The 20,931-nt window shown below is 40.5% G+C and overlaps 2 protein-coding genes across 5 annotated transcripts; one reads left to right on the top strand and one right to left on the bottom strand.

Moving 5' to 3' along the window:
• Positions 1–8: 8 nt before the first annotated feature.
• On the bottom strand, positions 9–11,588 carry gxylt1a (glucoside xylosyltransferase 1a). The gene is made up of 8 exons (XM_055193401.2): positions 11,313–11,588; positions 10,494–10,586; positions 4,698–4,884; positions 4,493–4,624; positions 4,163–4,414; positions 3,708–3,831; positions 2,350–2,522; positions 9–944 (listed from the first exon to the last, which is right to left on the bottom strand). The coding sequence occupies exons 1-8, from the start codon at positions 11,474–11,476 to the stop codon at positions 783–785; spliced, it is 1,287 nt and encodes a 428-aa protein (XP_055049376.2). The 5' UTR covers positions 11,477–11,588; the 3' UTR covers positions 9–782.
• Positions 11,589–12,314: 726 nt separating this feature from the next.
• LOC129434473 (uncharacterized) lies at positions 12,315–20,880 on the top strand. 4 transcript variants are annotated; one of them, XM_055193404.2, is made up of 9 exons: positions 12,315–12,437; positions 12,746–12,786; positions 12,912–12,958; positions 13,059–13,220; positions 13,463–13,524; positions 15,713–15,825; positions 17,796–17,863; positions 18,144–18,263; positions 20,499–20,880. In XM_055193404.2, coding segments are annotated over exons 2-9 (792 nt in total). In that variant the 5' UTR covers positions 12,315–12,437; positions 12,746–12,785; the 3' UTR covers positions 20,718–20,880. The 4 variants fall into 4 exon arrangements, with proteins under 4 accessions (XP_055049379.2, XP_055049380.2, XP_055049378.2 ...); XM_055193405.2 differs by having other exon boundaries at positions 13,460–13,524; positions 17,814–17,863; XM_055193403.2 differs by having other exon boundaries at positions 13,460–13,524.
• The last annotated feature ends 51 nt before the right edge of the window (positions 20,881–20,931 follow it).

Below are 20,931 nucleotides of genomic sequence, written 5' to 3'. Positions count from 1 at the left end.
GAAAATAATGCACACCAAGGTGGTAATGCGGCACGACGCGAAGCGGAGTGTCGTTACACCGCAGGTGTGCATTATTTTCAAATAATTCAAAGGACCGGAGTCAATTATTCCGCTTATACCACGGTTACCACAAACATTGCTCTGGTGCCTATTTTTAAGACATTTGAAAAGTTAGGTGTGCGGTTTACAGAAAAATAATCAACACCCATAGAACACTTCTCAGCCAATCAGAATGCAGCATTCAACAGACCCGTGGTATAAATATATATATATATATATATTCAATGTAATTTACACATATATTACCATCTGTACCCGTCACATTTCATCCTATCCAGACGTGAGTGACACAATAAAGTGATGAGAGCATTTCATTTTTAAATTCCCTGCAATGGCACAATAAAACCTCATTGGTTCAGTTCACAGTCATGTGTTGGTGTATTATTTACCAGACATACACAGCTAGTTGCTTTCTGAGTTAATGTGTCTATTAGGAAATAGTTTTGGTGCTGATGACACCTGAAGAGACTTTAAATCTTTGAACAACAGTAACATGTGACAGATGTATTTTATTAGGACACGTGTGTGTCTCCTGTAGTTCATACACAACACTGAAGTGAATTCTGTCACAGCTTGTGTTTAAAACTGATCGCTGGTCAGTGATGTAATGAGGTAGTCTCTGTCATATGAAAGATATTCAACAGATCTCAGTGTTTAGAAGTAAGATTTTGTGTATTTGTGTTGAATGATTGTCAGTTTCTGATGGTTTTGGTTTTAAAAACTCATCTTGTTTTCTCTCGATCTCTCTGTAATCCTTTGACACTTTCTTGTAATTGTTTGGTGAAGATGTGCCGGACTCTTCCGCAGTACGTGTGCTCGGCGTCCTTTAACTTTTCCTCCAGCGGGAGAAGTAAACCGTGGACTGCATCTCCTCCAAACGGATACTGAGGACAGATAAATACAGAACAGATCTGAATCAGATAATCTGACAAACCATCAAACAACAACACCATTTATAGCTATATAATTGAAAATAATACAAAGAAAGAACATCTTTTTCTCTATAAAATAACCCATCATCTCAGTACCGCTCACATTCATTCTCATTTAGGGAAAAATAAATCTGATCTCACATGCAGAACAGTAAATCTGATCGTATCAAACCACTGATAAGCACTTATTTTGACCCAACATGAGGTCATTAAATCTGTGTCGTCTTCATGGAGTATACGTCAGGTCGCGATGGGCCACATTTACCGTAGCTCTAGGTTTATTTACGAGAAAATGAGCGATACAAGCCAACCAAATGCAGCAGAGGTACTAAACATTTTACTGCTCTTTGGTGGCACTTGGTCGGTAATGCCGAGACCTTTTACTGTCAGCCAAATTCAAGCTATAAACCTAAATCTGTAGGGAACATCAAAAGTGTGTGTAGATGAAGATTATACACAGACACACACTTTAATGTCTTCATAACAGACAGACACAATATGACACAATGATGTGGATGATACAAGATTAAAGTGAATCTGATGAAAACCTTAAAGCAAATATGTGCCATTATGATGTGTTGTTGGTCTGGTTGTGAACTTTGTGTGTTGTTGTGTGTGTGTGTGTGTGTGTGTGTGTGTGTGTATAGGAGTGATGCGCACACATTGAGGAGTTGAATCATGTGCCTGTGCTAATGGCAGCTCTCATTTAGCTAATGGTCCACAGCTCTTCCTGTCATATGAACACAACAATGACCATAATGACACACACACACACACACACACACACACACACACACACACACACACACACACACACACACACACACACACACACACAGGTCTTTGAATTATTTGAAAATAATGCACACCAGCAGTGTAACTCCACTTCGCGCCATCACTTTGGGTCTGCATTATTTTCAAATAATTAAACGGCCCGTCGTCAATTATTCCTTATGAAAACTAATCCCATACGCCAGCAAATAAACTGTGACAAAGCCGGCAGTAAGATTCAATAAAATAACCAAAAGGCCAATGAGCGACTGAATCCAACCAGACATCTGTGATCAGTAAAGCGTTTTACTCCAGCAGTGTTTGATTCTGAACTGCAAAATGTGTGCGCGCGAGCCGAGCACCCCAAAGGAGTTTTCCCAAATTAACAGCGTCTAATTAGATTTTACAGGTTATACAAACACACCTAATGAAATCTCATCAACGTGATATTAAACACCCACGTTAGGGGACCGCAGCTAAAGGCTAAATAAATAATGCTAAAAATAACCTGGACGTGTCTGAATGATGTTAATCTTAAAACTAGAAATGAGAACATGCATGAGAGATTAAATTAAAGGTAAGATACCTTCTGAATGACATCATATACGGCTCTGAATACCGGTTGCTTGTCGTCGTGATAAACCCCTCGGTTTCCATGGAGAATGGAAATGCCGTGATGTTCGGCGGAGACACAGTTACTGCCGTAGATACAGTGATCCGGACGGTAATTCCACTGACACGGGAACACCAACAGACTCTCTGTGGATCCAGAGAGAACAACAATAGAGATGCTGATTCACAATAAACACACGCACACACTATATACTCACAATACACAGTACACAACAATAAGTGAACAGGGTTCCCACACCTCAGTTAACTTCAAATTCAAGGACCTTTCAAGGACTTTCAAGGTCCAATACTCTCAAATTCAAGGACTAAATGTGGGGACACATTTCAAGTGAGAGCAATGTTACATTGGTGTTACCTTTAAAGATACATTGTTACAGTTCCCATTCGAGGGAACTTGCGCTGCGTCACTGCGGTGACACTTTGGAGACGCCTCCAGGGCTAAGTGCGTCTGAATGTGTATATCAAATTCAACCAATGATGAGGCTTAACGACAAAGACAGGGTGACGCGGGAGCCAGGAAGTTATCACTATCTTAAATGTTGCCAAAGACGGCGTTACAGGGACACAGTAAGTATGGCAAGAGAGACGCAGCGTCTCGTTTCCTTCTCAGGGAACAACAGTTACATACGTAACCCGAGACGTTTTTATGTGTCAAACACAACTATGCAAAAAAACATTTTAGTATGAATCAACATTCACATACAGAAGATATAAACATTTAAAGCAAACAGTTTAGCACGTAAAAAGTCTAGATTTTTTATGATATTATCCTACACTACACAGGGAATAATATGGATTTTTTTCCAGAAAACTTTTTGCATAAAATAGATTCAAGCACTTTCAATGACCTGAATCTATGTATGTTTATTTTCAAAAACTTCCCAAGGCCTTGAAGTATTTCTCGCAGATTCACAAACTTTCAAGGATTTCAAGGACCCGTGGGAACCCTGAGTGAGCTCAACTGGTAAAGCATTGGTTAGCAACACAAAGGTCATGGGTTTGATTCTCAGGGAGCAGACACTGATAACAATATTTAAATGTATGCTACACTGTTGTGACATGAATACCAATGCTAATATTACTTTGGTTTATTAGTCATTTTGAGTGCTCATTCACACAGAGTGCTCTTATCATTAAACTTATTGAAAACTTACAGTACAGGATAGTATTAGCAACTCAAAGGTCATGTGTTCATTCACAATACTGATAATGTGTATATATTCAAGTCATTTTAGATAGGAGCGTCTGACAAATGCACGCATAAACCTGCAGTCATGTTTAACATCAGCACGGTTGTAAATCCGAGCGTACCTGGATTATAGTGAAATATGATGTTAAGCAGGTCTTGGTCACCCCAGGTGATGTTGAGTTTATATTTGTGTAGTAAAGGCATCAACAGCTCATCCCACTTCAGATTCACTGTTGTCATGTCATTCTGTTTAAAACACAAACCGGCGCATGAATGATGCTCAAGCTATAGCAGTCAGTCAAACAACACCACGTACTTTACTGAGCAGCAGATACATAAAGGATCTCAGGTGGGACATTTCAAATATATATGACAGAGACAAATACAGAAGAGAGACCTTTACAGTAATGGAGAAACACACAGTAATACACAACAACACTGACACCTGCTGGTACTGTGTGATATATACACACACATCACTAGATTATAAACTAAAACCAGCAGTCACAGAATAAACCAGGACACACAGATAATGATGATGATGATGATGATGATGATGATGATGATGTTTCAGTACCTTAAAATATTTAGCTCTGATTCGTGTCAGGTTCATCAGCATGACTCCTGAGTTTACTCCGGTCCGGCCGTAGTACGGGTGTCGAGCGAAACGATTGTACCAGCCGATCCGTGGCTCCTCGTGCTCCGGTGCCATGGCAGCCACGTGACTGCCGTTAAAGCCTGAAAGAAACTTCCAGAGGTCCTCCACCGGCCGCAGGAACAAGATGTCCGTGTCCACATACAGTAAAGAGTCCACTTCCTTCAGGATCAGCTGAATCAGAAACAAACGAGACGCTGATCAATAACTGATGATTGTAATCTTTCATAGGTGTTAGATGTCGTTACTCACAGGAAGAAAAAGTCTTTGGGATGCACACGGTTTAAAGAGTTTCTTCCACTCTCTGCCGTTCTCACTGGGGAATGTGATGGGATACATGCTGTAGTTAAACTTGGAGCGATATTTCGCCGGCCACGACTCCAGCTGTACAGAGACAGGATTTTATACACGTGAACATTAACATGCAAAAAAATATCACGTTCGGCATAACGCTCACCATCCGTCTGAATCCGACGTGTAACTCATCCTCTGCGAAAATATAAAAGTGAAGATTTGTGTAGCTGAAGAGGACGGCAGATTTTAGCATAGTAAGAGATTCGTTCAGTCGGGAACCACACGTCACTACAGCCAGTCTGACGGGCTCTGATCGCTGATGTCCCACGGACGCTGGAACGGGCATGTACCTGCACAAAACACAGATAAAACATGGCGCACTACACAAACTTAAAACTCCTGGTCGTCTTTAGATTAATCCACAGACGCGGCTGAAGGAAAAAACTTGTTTGGAAACAATTTTAATATTCCATTTTGTTTGGTCATGTTAGTCAGTCTGAAATGACTTTAAGTTTATGTTAAAGGTGCCAAAGAATGCATTGTATTAATCTGTTAAATAGTTAATTAATCTGATATCTACACAGAAGGTGTGTGGCTTTATTACGTGCAAAAATGACCCAGAGTCAGTTTTTCATGTCCATTTACAACCCTAGGATTTTAATGAAATGGTCTATTATTACCTTATTTGTCATGGTTCTGCCATCTTGTCCTTTGTTTTATCTAGTCTTGTGGCAGAACCATGACAGACCCATGTTTTGTGTGAGAGCACTGGCTTTGTTTATTCCTAGCCATGTGCTCTCAGTCTCGTCTCTTGATCCCGCCCCCTTGTTTCCTCATTTATTATCCCATTATTGTTTGATTCCTGTCACCTGTTGCCCTCATTAGTTCTCCTCTATTTAATCCTGTTGTATTCATTGTCCTGTGCTTGTGCATTGTTTCTATACCCGTGAGTAAAAGCTGTTTTGTCAAGTCTAGTCTAGGTCTTTGTATATTTAGTGTGAAGTCAAGTTTATTGTTTAGTGTAACCCAGTCTAGTGTTAAGTGTAGTTATAGTCTTGTTGAGTGTTCATTTAATATCTTTTATGTTGTTTTGCCCCCTCGTGGGTTTTGTTTTCTGTTTATTGTATAATAAAAGTCTTTAGTTTATATCCACCTCTGTCTGCACTTGGGTTCCTCCTACACCACATAACAGAATGCACAAGCCAGAAATGAACCCAGCAGACAGAGTGGACCCAGCTGAGCGAGCCCGCCAAGCTCACCGATTATTCAGCCTCCGCCAGAAGGAGGTAGAAGTCTTACCCTTTGCGGTGGACTTCAGGCGAGCAGCAAGAGGCACCAATTTCACTGAGGATGAATTAAAAGTGATTTTTAGTCGTTGCCTCAACGAGCCTCTCAACCCCGGCGAGATGAGGTTGCTGAGGTACCTGGGTTTCAAGGACTTGGTCCGTTATATCAGTAACCGGCCGGAGCCCAGGGCCTCAGCTAGGGCTGCACCTCCACCTGCCCCACTGCCTTCTATACCTGAGGGCCTCACCGTTGGAGTGCTGGCACTGGAGGACCCAGCGATCACCACTCCTGTTCCTGCCACCTATGTCCAACCCCCTGACCTCAGAGGTAAGCGAGAGCGGAGAGTTTCGTGGGAGTCACCGTCCGAGGGGTCCTCTTCGGAACCTGCTGCTCCCACCACAGTTCTCCCCTCACCTGCCACGGCATCTGCACCACGCCCGAGGAAGAAGAGGAGGAGGAAAGGGGTTGTGGACCCTCAGCCTCAGCCCGCGCACCCGCAGTCTCCGCTGCGGTCCCTGCCGTCTGCGCAGCCACCGCTGCGGTCCCTGCCGTCTGCGCAGCCACCGCTGCGGTCCCTGCCGTCTGCGCAGCCACCGCTGCGGTCCCTGCCGTCTGCGCAGCCACCGCTGCGGTCCCTGCCGTCTGCGCAGCCACCGCTGCGGTCCCTGCCGTCTGCGCAGCCACCGCTGCGGTCCCTGCCGTCTGCGCAGCCACCGCTGCGGTCCCTGCCGTCTGCGCAGCCACCCACAGCGCCTCCTGTCACGGACTTTGTTTTGTCTCCGCTGCCTGGCGCAGCGCCCCCTCTCATGGTCCCCGTCTCGTCTCCGCTGCCGGACGCAGCGCCCCCTGTCTCGTCTCCGCTGCCGGACGCAGCGCCCCCTGTCTCGTCTCCGCTGCCGGACGCAGCGCCCCCTGTCTCGGCACCGCTGCCGGACGCAGCGCCCCCTGTCTCGGCACCGCTGCCGGACGCAGCGCCCCCTGTCTCGGCACCGCTGCCGGACGCAGCGCCCCCTGTCTCGGCACCGCTGCCGGACGCAGCGCCCCCTGTCTCGGCACCGCTGCCGGACGCAGCGCCCCCTGTCTCTGCACCGCTGCCGGACGCAGCGCCCCCTGTCTCTGCACCGCTGCCGGACGCAGCGTCCCCTGTCTCTGCACCGCTGCCGGACGCAGCGCCCCCTGTCACTGTCTCGTCTCCGCTGCCGGCCGCAGCGCCCCCTGTCACTGTCTCGTCTCCGCTGCCGGCCGCAGCGCCCCCTGTCACTGTCTCGTCTCCGCTGCCGGCCGCAGCGCCCCCTGTCACAGTCCCTGTCTCGTCTCCGCTGCCGGCTGCAGCGACCCCTGTCTCACCGGCTCCTTCTGTTGCTTCCTCCCCTGCACTGTCGTCCTGTTCGTCTGCCTGGTCCCCTGCCTCTGTCTCCATGTCCTCCCTGAACTCTCTTCCCTACCCTGTGAGTCCTGGCTCGCCCTCGTCTGCTCCCTGGTCTGCCCCTGTCATGCCCTGGAACCCTGCCTTGCCTCCTTTTGTGCCCCCAGTCATTCCTGCCTCTACCCTGCCTCCGTTTACTCCTCCCGGAACTGTTCCTCCTTGTCCTTTCCCCACCAAGCCTGCCCGGACTCCTCGTCCCAAGCCCTCCACTACCCCTGAACCCAAGACCCCTTGCCCACCCAGCTCCACCCTACCTGGACTTCCTCACATAAACTCTGTTCCCCCTCCCCCCCTCCCTTGTTTATTGTTTTTATTGTGTCACCCCAACCCTTTTGTAATTCTTCATTGTTTGCCATTGCTGTTATTTGTCATGTTTTTTTGGGTTCTGTCTAGTTTCTAGTCTGTCATGTCTCGTGTTTAGTGTTCCCCTGGGGAGCGTCTGGTAGCCGCTCCTTAAGGGGGGGGTTCTGTCATGGTTCTGCCATCTTGTCCTTTGTTTTATCTAGTCTTGTGGCAGAACCATGACAGACCCATGTTTTGTGTGAGAGCACTGGCTTTGTTTATTCCTAGCCATGTGCTCTCAGTCTCGTCTCTTGATCCCGCCCCCTTGTTTCCTCATTTATTATCCCATTATTGTTTGATTCCTGTCACCTGTTGCCCTCATTAGTTCTCCTCTATTTAATCCTGTTGTATTCATTGTCCTGTGCTTGTGCATTGTTTCTATACCCGTGAGTAAAAGCTGTTTTGTCAAGTCTAGTCTAGGTCTTTGTATATTTAGTGTGAAGTCAAGTTTATTTTTTAGTGTAACCCAGTCTAGTGTTAAGTGTAGTTATAGTCTTGTTGAGTGTTCATTTAATATCTTTTATGTTGTTTTGCCCCCTCGTGGGTTTTGTTTTCTGTTTATTGTATAATAAAAGTCTTTAGTTTATATCCACCTCTGTCTGCACTTGGGTTCCTCCTACACCACATAACATTATTTGAAAGGGTCATGAATAATAATGTTGAGCTCTGCTCTGATTGGCTGTTTCTCCTTCAGTAACTCTGTGTGTGTGTAAACAGATCTTATGTTTGAGTCTAGTGATCGACCGATATATCGGCCGGCCGATACATCGGGCCGATTTTAGCAGGTTTTAGGTGTATCGGCATCGGCCGATTCGCGGCTTGCGTTCGCCGATAGCTTTTCCCCGCCATTAATTACAGACAGGCGCCCACAGGCAGCTATGTGTTCCTGGAGGCTGCCTGCAGCCCGTGCATTGCCCCTTTCCCCACCTGCAGAGCGGAGCGCTCCAAGCCTGCTCTGGTAAGTTTTAAAGCATCTTTTAACCGTTTGACTGAAATATTGCCATATACTTTGAAAGTGTAAGCACGTTGCTCTATATCTGCGTGCAATCATAGCTAAGAAAGTTTGTTGGTCATAATGGAAAACGCGAATGCCTATAAAACTGCTTGCCATTGTATTTAGGGAGCTTCAAATAGCCTTTAGGCTAACCGTATGCATATGGCAGCTGTTACAAACACTGGTCATAGGATTAAATAATGCTGAAGTTGTTCCGTGATTTCGTGGTATTTATAGGAGTTTTATTCAGCGACCACCAGTCTGACGTTTGGACGCGACGCGTGATCATAATGCCGCAAGCGAACGCAGGTCATCAGCCGACATGCTGTTTTTTTAATTTTCATCTCCATAAATATATGTAGTAGTAAAAGGCTAAAAATTAATATCCATTGCTGATAGTTTCTCGTCATTGTGGAGAGCGCAGTTCATGGTTGCATACGTTTATGGTTGTTAACACGGAGTTTCGCGGAATTTTCGTCAGCGAAAAAAATAAGAAATTCGACTCAAAGCACTTAGTTCCAAACAGTTCCCACAGGACTTTTATGTGACCGGAGAAGTGTTTTTTTGTAAGTTTTGTCAACATTTCTGTTCACTGGGAGCGCAAAGATACATGCACTCTCTCATCAATGTCTCACTGCACCTCTCCCACGTGCGTGCGCTCTACTATCTGACCGAAGTCCGTACACAAATCCTCATGTATTTGTTCAGTTTTATGCGTTTTAAGCGAGCTGAGGCAAACTAACTATCCCTCGCATTTATTATAGGGCACTAGGGTGTGTGAGGTACAGAAGTGGGGCAATTGGCATGTTAATCAGAATTCTTTTTAAGTTGTTTTTTGTTCAGTATTGCTGTTTACATTTTTTCTTGTCTTCTTATTAAAGACATTTGCTCTACAAGAGATTAAGTTAAGTGCACTAAAACTTAGACCTAAGCATCAAATAGGTTGTAAATAGTTGGTTACTTTCATTGATAAAGTAAAGTGTTCCCCTTGTTATGCTGCTTGGTTGCTGCTACTGTGTGCAATGGTGTAATTATTATTTTATTTATGTATTTTAAGCAGCACTGAATTTTCTTACTTGTTCTACCTCACCTGTTTTTACTATTTGTTAAATATAGTTCAATAAATGTTCCTTTTTTAAATTAAGAGCTGTAACATTTGGTTTTATCATTGTGTCATTTATATGATATAAACTGAATGAGAAAAAGCAGTATCGGCTCCAAATATCGGCTAAAGAAAATCGGCAGCCTGTATCGGTCATCGGCTAAAGCTGATGGGAAAAAATCGGTATCGGCATCGGCACAAAAAATCCATATCGGTCGATCCCTATTTGAGTCTGTATCAGATGAAGATTTTGAGGAATAATCAATTGTTTGGAGATTGTTAATGGAGGTTTCTGAGTGGTAAGTGTGTGTTTTTTTCAGTATGGACCTGCAAAACGTAACTAACTTAAATTGTAGAACTTTAGCCTAAACGCTAGCATATAGCATTAACTAGCATATAGCATTAACTAGCATATAGAGCTAACTCAACAGTCACAACTTTGTTTTTATCATTGTAACAACATTGTAATAAATGTATTATTGTGGTGTACATCTGGACTGTAACGTCAGAGTTGGTGTTATGTTGTGATTGGTCTGTTTTCAAGCGCTCTTTTGCATGCACGAGGTTTACATAAGAAGAGGAAACAACTGTGTTTGATATCTCATTACAACAACTCTTATTATTAATACAGTTTTATATTCTACCGCACCTTTAAGCCACTTGAACTATCAGTGTGTTTATTTTTAATATAGATGAATGCAAACCTGTATGTAACAGCAAAAACACTCAATCCCACCGACACATGACAAGATGACTTTACTAATCTCTAATCTAAACTGAAGGCTGATTGAGGGTCAACACGGCCTACCTAACAGCCGTCTCCATAAAGCAGTTCTGTCCACATACAGCAGAGGGCGTCATCTGATATGGGTCCCAATGTGTGACCAAACCTGAATTACACCTGACGGAAAACAAGAGATCCTAAACTTAACATAATAATACACTACAAAGCTGTCTCTGTCAGAGATGATGATGAGATGTAGTCTGACTTTAAATACTCTGAATATGCTGATGATCAATATTGATTGTGTAGCGATCAGTGATTGGCTGAAAGGCAAACGCTAGCAAGTCAGACGACAATTTTTTAAGCAGTTGTGTAGACAAAACTCATGAATATTAATGATCAGATTACCAAACACTGTAATCAATTAATGTAATTAAATTAATTTTTATTTTTTACTACTTTATGATTTCAGCTAAACGTCACAGTGAGAGCTGTCTTTAAAATAACACTCATGTAAAGATTCAGATCAGATTCAAGTGAATGATAACAAATGTGCAGACATTTAAAGTTGGTATGAAATATTCAGCAGATCTGTAAACAAACACTGATCAGAGTTCAGCTGCATCTCTTTTTGAACACATCTAACATATGTACTGAATGTGTATTTGTGTACGTTTATTTGTGTATAATTATGTGTGTAGTGTGTACGGTATTGTGTACAGTCTGTGTGTAATTCATGTTGTGTCTTACAGTTTGTATGTATTCGCATGTATGTGTGTATCATGTTGTGTGTCAGTATGTTTACAGCAATGTCGTTGTTTGTTTTGTACAGTATATTTGCTTGTGTTGTGTAGTATTGTTTGTATGTATGTCTCTCTGTGTGTTGTGTTGTGTTGTGTGTACCTGTCATTGCTCTCGCGTGGCCCCGGATCTGCTGCGCGTGTCCGGTGTGCTCGCGCCTGATGACTGTCGCTCTCCAGCGACGACACGAGTTGATTAAATGTGTACAAGAGCGAACCGAAGATGAATAACGTGCAAACGAGCAACGCGCGAATATAGCGACGCATTTTCTACCTAAACAAGCTGCCATGAAGATAAATCATAATGCACAAGAGACCTTCACTAATCCTACTGCACCTCATGAATATTACTAAACTACACTACACTTCCTTCTTCTTCTTCTTCTTTTCTTTCTTAATGGCGGTTGGCAAACCCACTTAAAGGTGATTTTCCGCAACCTAGTGGGCTGGAGTGTGGAGCATGGTTTTTATATTCATAATAAAAAAAGAAAAATAATATATATTCCATATTTAAATACGTATTTACTTCATTATGTGATCTTCTAATTCTATCTATTAGACCTACTGATTTCAAATAATTAATAATTGCGTTATAGATTGTATTACTGTCTGGAGCATTCTCTAATATTGTCTTAATTGTTATATTTTTAATATTCATCACTTAATTTCTCAATTAATTGCATTCTTTCTCTTTCATATACTTTACAATCTCTGGTATACCACAGTTATTACTGCAATTACCCGATTCATGTTTACCAATAATAAATCGTGATTGATTAAGTGCTGCATCAATACAGAGTCTTTATTGTGTCCCACTTCATACCTCCAAAGTTTCTCATTTTATTTCAAACTTGTTCACTACACGTTCCTGCTGCGTCACAGTATTTTTTATGGAATGCTACTAAATATACATACACAGATTGTAATAGATGCATAATAAGCCAAATAGTCATTTCTATAAAAATCAGTCTGTATTGACATTTTTGTCATCCCATAAAAGCAATCACAGAGGTATTTATGCTGCAGTAAATATTACAAAATAATAAAAATCCAAATCAAATCATTCAAAAGTATTATTAAGTGTTAACAGTATACAGTGAGTGCAGCTGTTAGTCGGTAGGGGCGCCAGTGAGTCTCATTAAAGTAGGCCCGCGCGCGTTCAGAAGAAGAGTCTACGTAAAAACGTTTATTTTAATATTTTTATTAAGCTTAATTTACTATTTTCCAGGTATGGCATAAACAAAAGAACTTTCAACTGGCACTATATTTGTTTTAGGAAGCTTTTCTGTTTAAGTAACCTTTCTTTTAAGTAAAATTAGAAATATTAAACGGCCGTACAAACTTTAACGTTATTGACAAGTGAAATTTTACTAAACTGTTAACTAGTTACATGTTTTCTAAGTTGGTAGTTGGTTTTAAAGTTTCACACATAGTCACCATATTTGGTGGGTTTCCTTTAGGGGAGCTGATAATGTTAAAGAAAACTTGTTGGTGTTTGTAATTAATTCAAAATGATTTGTTTCTTCGCTGTTTCAGATAAACCCGCTATTTACAGTAAAGAAAGAAGAATGATATAAGTGAGTATTTTATGATAACGACCGCAGATGCATTACAATTGCATTTTGTTGAGCTGTTCATTAATTTTAGTCAAATGTTTCATTATTAGACCGAACGTGACGTCATTGTGTCTGTTGTGTTACAGTGGCGTACAGTAAGATCAGAGAGCTTTATGAGAGACACTTCACATCAGTAAGATTAAATACAAACACATTCATTTCTCTGAATCATGTATTAATGACGCTCTTAGGGCCCTTGATCCAAACGGCCCCTAATGTTTGTTCATGTACAGGTGCTGTATGATAGAGAGAAAGTGTTGAAGATTGACAGCTGTTCATCAGAAGAGAAACTCAAACACAATGATTATTATGATGAGTACAGACGCCTCTCTGATGCTCAGTGTTATTCTGATCAGATGATGATCTGTACAGGAGAGAAACTCCACATGGAGAGGGTACGAGGGACTTTCTTTACTTCTATTATTTCTTTATATATTACTCCAAATGTGATCTTCATGACTGTTTATGTTTTTAAATCAAAAGAAGTGAAACAAATGACTTTACAATTTGATCAAATACATCAAATCAGTAACTGCATTACAGTCATGAGAACCACATTCAAATAAAAAGCTTTTTATGAAGTAAAGCCACATCAGTCAGTGTTAGGTGTAAGTGTGAGTTTTGATTTGATCAGCAGGAGACACTGTACACCCATAACACACATGAAGATTCTCCAGCAGGACAACAGCTCGATTTCAGGTAAAAACGAAAAATTCAGATTGTTTTCAGTGAGTACAACAGTTTGACTGCTATTTGTAAGCATGAAAGTGAAAGATGAAAGTGTAATGTCAGGTGTCATCCAGCAGGTGACAGTACAGCACTAGAGTATGTAACAGAATGAAACATTTGTTTTAATATCATGTTTATAACAATAATCAGACATCTGTCAGTAGTCAAACAGCAAAATGTCTGATTCACAAAAAGATTGTCCTAAAACCCGAATAACAGTTAACAGTTAGAGAACTAGTGATTAAACTTACACACATAACATCAATTACACACAGTTATACCTCAAAGATGAATTTTGTTTAATGTCAGGTCAGTTATGTGGTGGGATGTATGTGTCCTATAAATAAATGTGTTTTTGAAGTCTGGAGTGTTTGTGTTTATCAGACACATGGGTCTGTGTGGGTGGAGATTGTAGTCAGACCTCACAGATCTCTGGGGCGTCTGATCCCGCTGTGTGGTCAGAGAGGGTGTGTCAGCACTTCCTGTGGACCCATATCACACCACAGACATCGTCAGCTCTTAAAACCAAACATTCAGCCCTGTCTGAACTTAAATCAGTTTAACTTTGCCTTATTCACTAGACCAGATCAACTCTTTCTGTGTCATTTGTGCGGTGTGAATATCAACACAATCCATGAAGAAATGCATAGAAACATTGATGACATCTTATCAGCCTTATAGCGACTATGACCCAGGCATGTTGTTGGTGACTGGTGACTGGTTTTGGGGTAGGTTAGGGTTAGCTGTGGACTCCCTGTAGCTCATCTCACCCTCATAGATCCTAGCAGTCGTCTGTCATGCTGTGTATAAAGAGATCTAATGTTTGCTTTGTGTGTGTGTGTGTGTCTACCTGCAGTTTTGTCTTTGTGTTTATATCCTGTTTGAAGTCACACACACACACGCACACACACACACGTTCTGGTTTTCATGTTTTGTGGGGACATTCCATAGACGTAATGCATTTATACTATACAAACTGTATATTCTATTTGAAAAAGCTTAAATTGTTTAGGTTTTACTAACTGAAGTCATTTTTAAGCTGATCCAACTTTTAGGTTATGTAGTTATGTCTGCGCATAAGTTTTGTTTGAATTCACTTAATGTAATGACTGTCTATAGATTACTTTATCTCATACTATTACATTTAACAGGACAATACATGGCATTCAATATAAAACAATAAAGAAATGTCATGTCCAGATTTTAAAATATAAAGTGAAAAGCATTGGTTTGTTTATAATTTTATGTTTTCATACATGTTTAACAGGATTCATATGTGGGTTTATTCTGTAGATTAAAGTTGTGATGAAGTGTTTGAATGACTGTGACTTTCTCAAGGTGACTCTGTGTAACAAATGGTGGCTCAGACAGACTCATTAAAAACCCCGGCCGGCACCTTCAGACGTCTTTGTTTTCTGATCCTGGGTCAGAGTTCAGCGTTGGGTTGTGTAGTTTCTGTTCATCCAGTGTAAAGTTATAGAGCGGATCTATACGACTGATAACCAGCTGCTCGATCAAAGCCATGTAAACAACAGCTGCGTCTGCGCATCAAACATTCAAATATCTCACAATGACGAGAAACTTATTTCTTTATAATGCTGCTCACTGGTGTTGGGTTGACCAATTACAAGACATTAAAAACTCAAAGCAGACGTCTTGGGTCCGTAAAACAGCACATCTGGGTTTCATCTAACAGATCTGATCTCATTCTCTCCAAACAGCCCAGAGGTTAAGAGGTCACCTGCTCATGTCAGCGTCCCACAGCCCTGTAGACTCCACAGAAAAGCCACAAAACCCAGCGTGAACTCTTAAAACAAACAATTAAATGAGAGGTTAAAGAGAAATCCATGCTTTCTCCTGCACGGCTGCTGTTTAACCTGCATTAGTCTGCAGACGCAGAGGTCACAATCTCAACTAACCCGTTTCATTAAGAATTCAAGAGTTGTGCTTTACAGAAAACCTCAGGAGATCTCAGTGATGCTTCATTCAATTTGTCAATTTTATCCGTTGACTTGTTATGCATCTCACAGCAGAAGATGACGACGTCTGGAGAGACCGAGCCAAACCTTTGTAGCATTTTGTTATTGAGTCCACTTATAATGTTAGTCAATGGTTCTAGTAAGTTTACAATGAAATGTTACCTTCTGTCATGTTTCAGGAGTTATGCTAGAAGATCCTCCCTATCTAGTGATCACTACAGTCCTTCTAGATCTGACAGCATTTTCATACAAAACCAGAAGCTGTTCCCCGACCTCAGCAGCATCGCATCAGGTCAGATAACTTGTCTCGTCTCGTCTCATACACATCTCTGTCTTTTTATTGTCTCAGACTGAATCACTTGTGTTTTATTTCTAAGACATGTCTTGTGTATGATGGGGTGTTATGGAAATATTTAGAAAAGTAGATCACACACACACACACACACACACACACACACACACACACACACACCATTGTAATGTTATTTGGTTCTCAGTACTGATGTGGGATCAGAATATTCTCAACCTGGTTTCACTGTAGCCGTGACTTTGGTGAAGTTCCTGATCTTCATCTTGTAAGCAGTCATGATAATTGAGTTCTGGATTGGATCTGTTGAGGAGCAGGCGCGTCTAATCGTCTGATTTCAGATCAGTGAAGTCTGATGAGAGCAGAAAGTTCAGGTCAAACCCATGCAGAAGTTCAAAATAGAGACACTTACGTTTCTTGGTGGAGTTTGTCTCCATGATTTTGCTGTTAATCCCTCTGGATCCTGGTGGTTAGGGAGGTTAGTTAGTTAGTAACCACTGTGTTCTTTAATTGATCAATGCAGCACTCTTCCATTTAGAAGCAGTAAACATTAAACTATTATTAAACACATCAAATAGAGAAACGATAATGTGCATACCTAACATGTTATATATTTATGTTTATATAACAGTGTAGAATTATAATAGTGTAGTTCAGTAAAAGCACAAAATGATTGAACATCAAATCCATAATTCAGCATAAACTTTAGTGTAGAAACACTTACTGCGTTCTAAAGGCTGTCTATGTAGGCAGTATTTTAAGTCATCATGGCTAATGTGACTGCATGCTGAATCATCTACAATTGAAAAAAAGAAAAAACTTTCAATGCAAACTTCGTTCTGACCCAACATGAATGAGACTTTAACTTTAGATATCAACAACATAAATCCTTACATATGTCGTTTTTTTCCTTCAGGTATAATTGGACACATGACGTACGTCTCAATTAAATCAGTTTTTGTAGTGTGTGTACTATAAAGTCTTGGTGTTGTGTTTCAGTCCTCACACATACAGATGGAATGTGTCACCTTGTTTTAAAGACACAATAAAAGTCCACACAAACAGCAGCTCTGTCGGTTCATTAACACACACATAAAAGACATCAGGAATGTGCTGAGATTAAAACTAAACCTCACATTACACTGATGAAAAAAATCACATCACTTCAGTCTTCATGCTTCTGAAGTTATTCATCTGATGAGGAAAAGATTTGTTTGGATTAATTGTGTGTTTGTGCATTTACTTTATTAACACATCTTAAGGAAATGTACACTGTAAACCAAGACAAGTTGAATTTACTTATTTAATCAATTGGAGGAAAGTTGATGTGAACTACATTTTTCCAACTTCATTCAGCAAGTTCATTAAACTTAATTCAAAGTTGATTTAACTTGAAATCATTTGCTCTGTCTCCACTTGATTAACTTAGTTCAATGATTTTCTATTTTTAATTCATTGATTTTACTTCTTGTGTTATAAATGACAGTATAACACAAAATGCATGCCTGCCTATAAGTCAAACATTGAATAAACTTGATTCTTCACAGAAACACACACAGAACTTGCATTGTCAGTACTGTGGAGAGAAATACAATCAAATGTGCTGAACAGGGTTCAGTTCACTTATATGTTTTAGTTTAATGGATTTTATATGCTTAAAAGTTAAATTAACTAAAAAAATTAAGTATAAGTTTAAAAAAATATGTAATGTTTACTTCATTGTTTAAGTAAAGACAATACCTAGTTTAACAGTCCAGAAACTGTAAGATTTCTGTGAGATACAGCTGTAAATGCATTGAACATGTGTGTGTAGAAAACACATCAAACCCACAGCAGCACGACTGCGCAGACGTCTGTTCTCCTGCAGGCACACAAATATAAAGTGAGACTGACCTGATTGAATGATTCAAAGATCTGGACTGATTCCTTCAGCTCACTTTATATGATGTTTATAGATGAATCTCTTCACACAGAGAAACACAATCATCTCACTGGAGGATCTGAAGACGCTTCTGCCAACAAGGTATCAAATATCAGACAAAACTACTCAATGCTACACTAAACATCATAATAGATCATTGAACAAACTAAAGGTTTAGAGGAGTCTAGATCTTGAGCACATGAGGTTTATTTTAAATTTAACCCATACAGGAACATCTGAGATCTCAGTGTACCAGAGCTAATAAAGTTACATTTCAATGAGGCAGTTTATGAATACAGAAGTATATCTTACTGGTTAAGAAGCATCTAAAACAACAAGCTATAGTGACTATGATATGATTAAAGTTGTGTGTTGTGTGCAGATGTTTTTTTCAGATCTGGATGAGATTCCAGGTTTAGATGGAGAACTAGAAGAACCAGTTGAGACTCCAGAAGAAGATTGGGCTGAAGCCATCACTGCCAAAGTGCTGGACATGAAGCAGGTAAACACATTTCTTTCTTCATTTCTGATCTCTGGGTCATGAGTTAAACGTCTGGAAATGATCTGACATTACTTTAGTCACCATCAACAAAATATATCCTTCCTAATGTGTTTCAGTATCATTTCTCATGACTTCTAGTGTTTGGCCTCTTCACATAAAGTCACAGTTGTGTGTTTTATTTGTAGTTTTACAGACCATTACCGTTTAACTCTACAGTATATACAGCACCGTGTGTTGTGTGTGTTTGACCATCTGTTTGTTTGTGTGGTCCTCTGTTATCAAACCTTGAGATCGCATCATTCTCTTCCTCCAATCGGGGGTAAAAACAACACAAACTTTACCACACCAAACAAAAGAAAAATAAATCACACCACAGTCAAACATTTCATCTGGAGACACGCAAACATTCACTCAGAAATATCAGCACTGACTGCAAATCCACACACTGTGAAGAAAAGTAGTACGTCAGGAAAATACATTTGCTTATACGACGGTGCTGTTGAATGCTTTATTCTGATTGGTTGAGAAATGTTTCACGGGTGTTGATTATTTTTTTAATGACCACAGAGCAACGTTTGTGGTAACTGTGGTATAAGAGGAATAATTGACTCCGGTCCTGTGAATTATGTAAGGAATTATTGACGACAGGCCATTGCATTATTGGACAATAATGCACACCCAAGGTGATAATTCAGCACGGCCAACATATCACGGGTGTGCATTATTTTCTAATAATTCAAAGGACCGGAATCAATTATTCCTCTTATACCACATTGCTCTGATGGTTATTTTAAGACATTTGATAGGTCAGGTGTGCGGTTTACTGATAAATAATCAACACCCATTAAACTAATTCTCACCCAATAAAGCATTCAACAGAAATAATTGAAAATAATGGACACCCAAAAGGCACAACGTGAAGTGTAGTGTATTATTGTGTGTGATTATTTTTAAATAATTGAACAGCAATGATAAAGCAGGCTGGAGATCTGCAGAGTCCAGTAAACAACTAACAAATCTAACAAGCACACGTAACACTTAACTAATGTTCACCTGTCGAGTTCTGCACAGGTCAAACAACATGGTGAAGTTTTTCAAAACATCTTCAAATCTACTGACGCCAGTAAACATCAGAAGAGAAAATAACAGATAAGATCAGAAAGAGTCATTTTGAGCTGATGTGATTATAAAGCCGTGTTTGCTCTGGAGATCTAGCGGACATCATGAAGTGATATTATGTGTTTAGTTGCAAATGGATTCGTGTTTGGATGAAAACTTTGCGTCGTTAGGAGACAGATGATATCACTGTGCTTATTTTGTCTTTTTGAGATGATTGTCTGTAGTTTTACAGGTTTGAGATCAGTGGCTTTATGCTCCTTTGGATTGAGATCATATTACAGATGAATGTGTGGAAAGATGTTTGCTTTAGATAATGAAATGATCTTTAATATAAGAGTGAAATTGTTTAGTTGTTATGATGTTAACGGTTTAAGGGTTGACGCTCTACTAATAGTTTCAGTTTCTTCAGTGGAAACATGCAGAACGGCTCCAGACGTCACATACGAGTCTGTCTGTCTGTCTTTCTTTCTTTCTTTCTCAGATGGTTTTGTTCTTTTTGGCTTGTGACAGAGCCCAGATTCCCCTGCAATCTCTCCGGTCTGTTTTTAAACTGGACACGACTGTGCAGACACTATCGATAAGAGGAAACAGACCTCGTCCTCTGCTGAACCCGCCGCTATGATAATCTATTTGGCCTGAAAACCGTTCTGTCTTTTCTCTTGCGCTCAGATTAAACCGAGAACCAGACGCAGTTTAGGAAAACCTCTTTAGAAGCCAAACATCCACTTTATAAGTGAAATGAATGCCGTCTCTCTGAACGACTGGGTTAAATGTGACCTCTGAACCCTTTCTCTTTAGATGTATTCTCATTAAACCCTTAGAAAGGTTATGTGTCTATATGAACTCTAGACCAGGTCACCTAAAGTCAATAACACCTTTACTGATACCTTCAGGTAATGACAGACCTCTGACATCACACCATCATAAAACCCTTCAGCACACGCCTTTACATCTCATGGGGAATATGTTTGGCATTTTAAGACAGCTGCTGTAGTTCAGTAACTAGTTTAATACTTCTGTCTCTGCGATTATACTAGAAAACACACATCTGATATCACACATCTTACAGTATCTGAACATCTCCTCTCTTTCTCTCGTTTGTTTTTTTTTTCTTAGTTGTACAAGCAGGACTGTGAGACTTTTGGACTGGTGGTGAAGATGCTGATTTATAAAGATCAGACCCTTGAACAGAAACTTCTGATGACAATGAAAAAGATTCTGATTGATCTCAAAAAAGAAAATCTGCTGGAGCTTCAGTGCTTCATCTCTGATGTGACTGCACCGCTGAAACCTGAAGAAATTATCAAACTTTATCAAAAAATCACCAGCAGCTAAACACTTCTGTTCTTTACTCAGTTGTCATGTTAGTACAACTTAATAGTTTAAGCTTTAAGTTTTAATATCAGACTACTTATAATTTTCACATTTTCAAAGTGTTGCATTGTTTTGCTGTTCCTTGATTTTGGCACAGTGTTATAAAGATGCTGAAGAACTCAAATCTTTTACTTTGTGTCTGTTGTTTAAAGGGTTAATTGCATGTACAACAGCA

This window comes from Misgurnus anguillicaudatus, chromosome 6 (assembly GCF_027580225.2).
Source record: "Misgurnus anguillicaudatus chromosome 6, ASM2758022v2, whole genome shotgun sequence".
NCBI lineage: Eukaryota > Metazoa > Chordata > Actinopteri > Cypriniformes > Cobitidae > Misgurnus > Misgurnus anguillicaudatus.
The sequence above is the reverse complement of the archived record's forward strand: the minus strand, read 5'-3'. Positions and strand labels throughout refer to the sequence as shown.

Bases quoted from the DNA above. Each gene is read 5' to 3' on its own strand.
- gxylt1a (XM_055193401.2), bottom strand. From the start codon at position 11,476: ATGCGTCGCTATATTCGCGCGTTGCTCGTTTGCACGTTATTCATCTTC. The intron at 4,885-10,493 runs GTAGGCCGTGTT...TGTTTTGTGCAG, and splicing joins TTTATGGAGACGGCTGTTAG to GTACATGCCCGTTCCAGCGT. The intron at 4,625-4,697 runs GTGAGCGTTATG...GTCTCTGTACAG, and splicing joins ACGTCGGATTCAGACGGATG to CTGGAGTCGTGGCCGGCGAA.
- LOC129434473 (XM_055193403.2), top strand. The intron at 13,525-15,712 runs GTAAAAACGAAA...GTCATGTTTCAG, and splicing joins GGACAACAGCTCGATTTCAG to GAGTTATGCTAGAAGATCCT. The intron at 15,826-17,795 runs GTCAGATAACTT...TGATGTTTATAG, and splicing joins CCTCAGCAGCATCGCATCAG to ATGAATCTCTTCACACAGAG.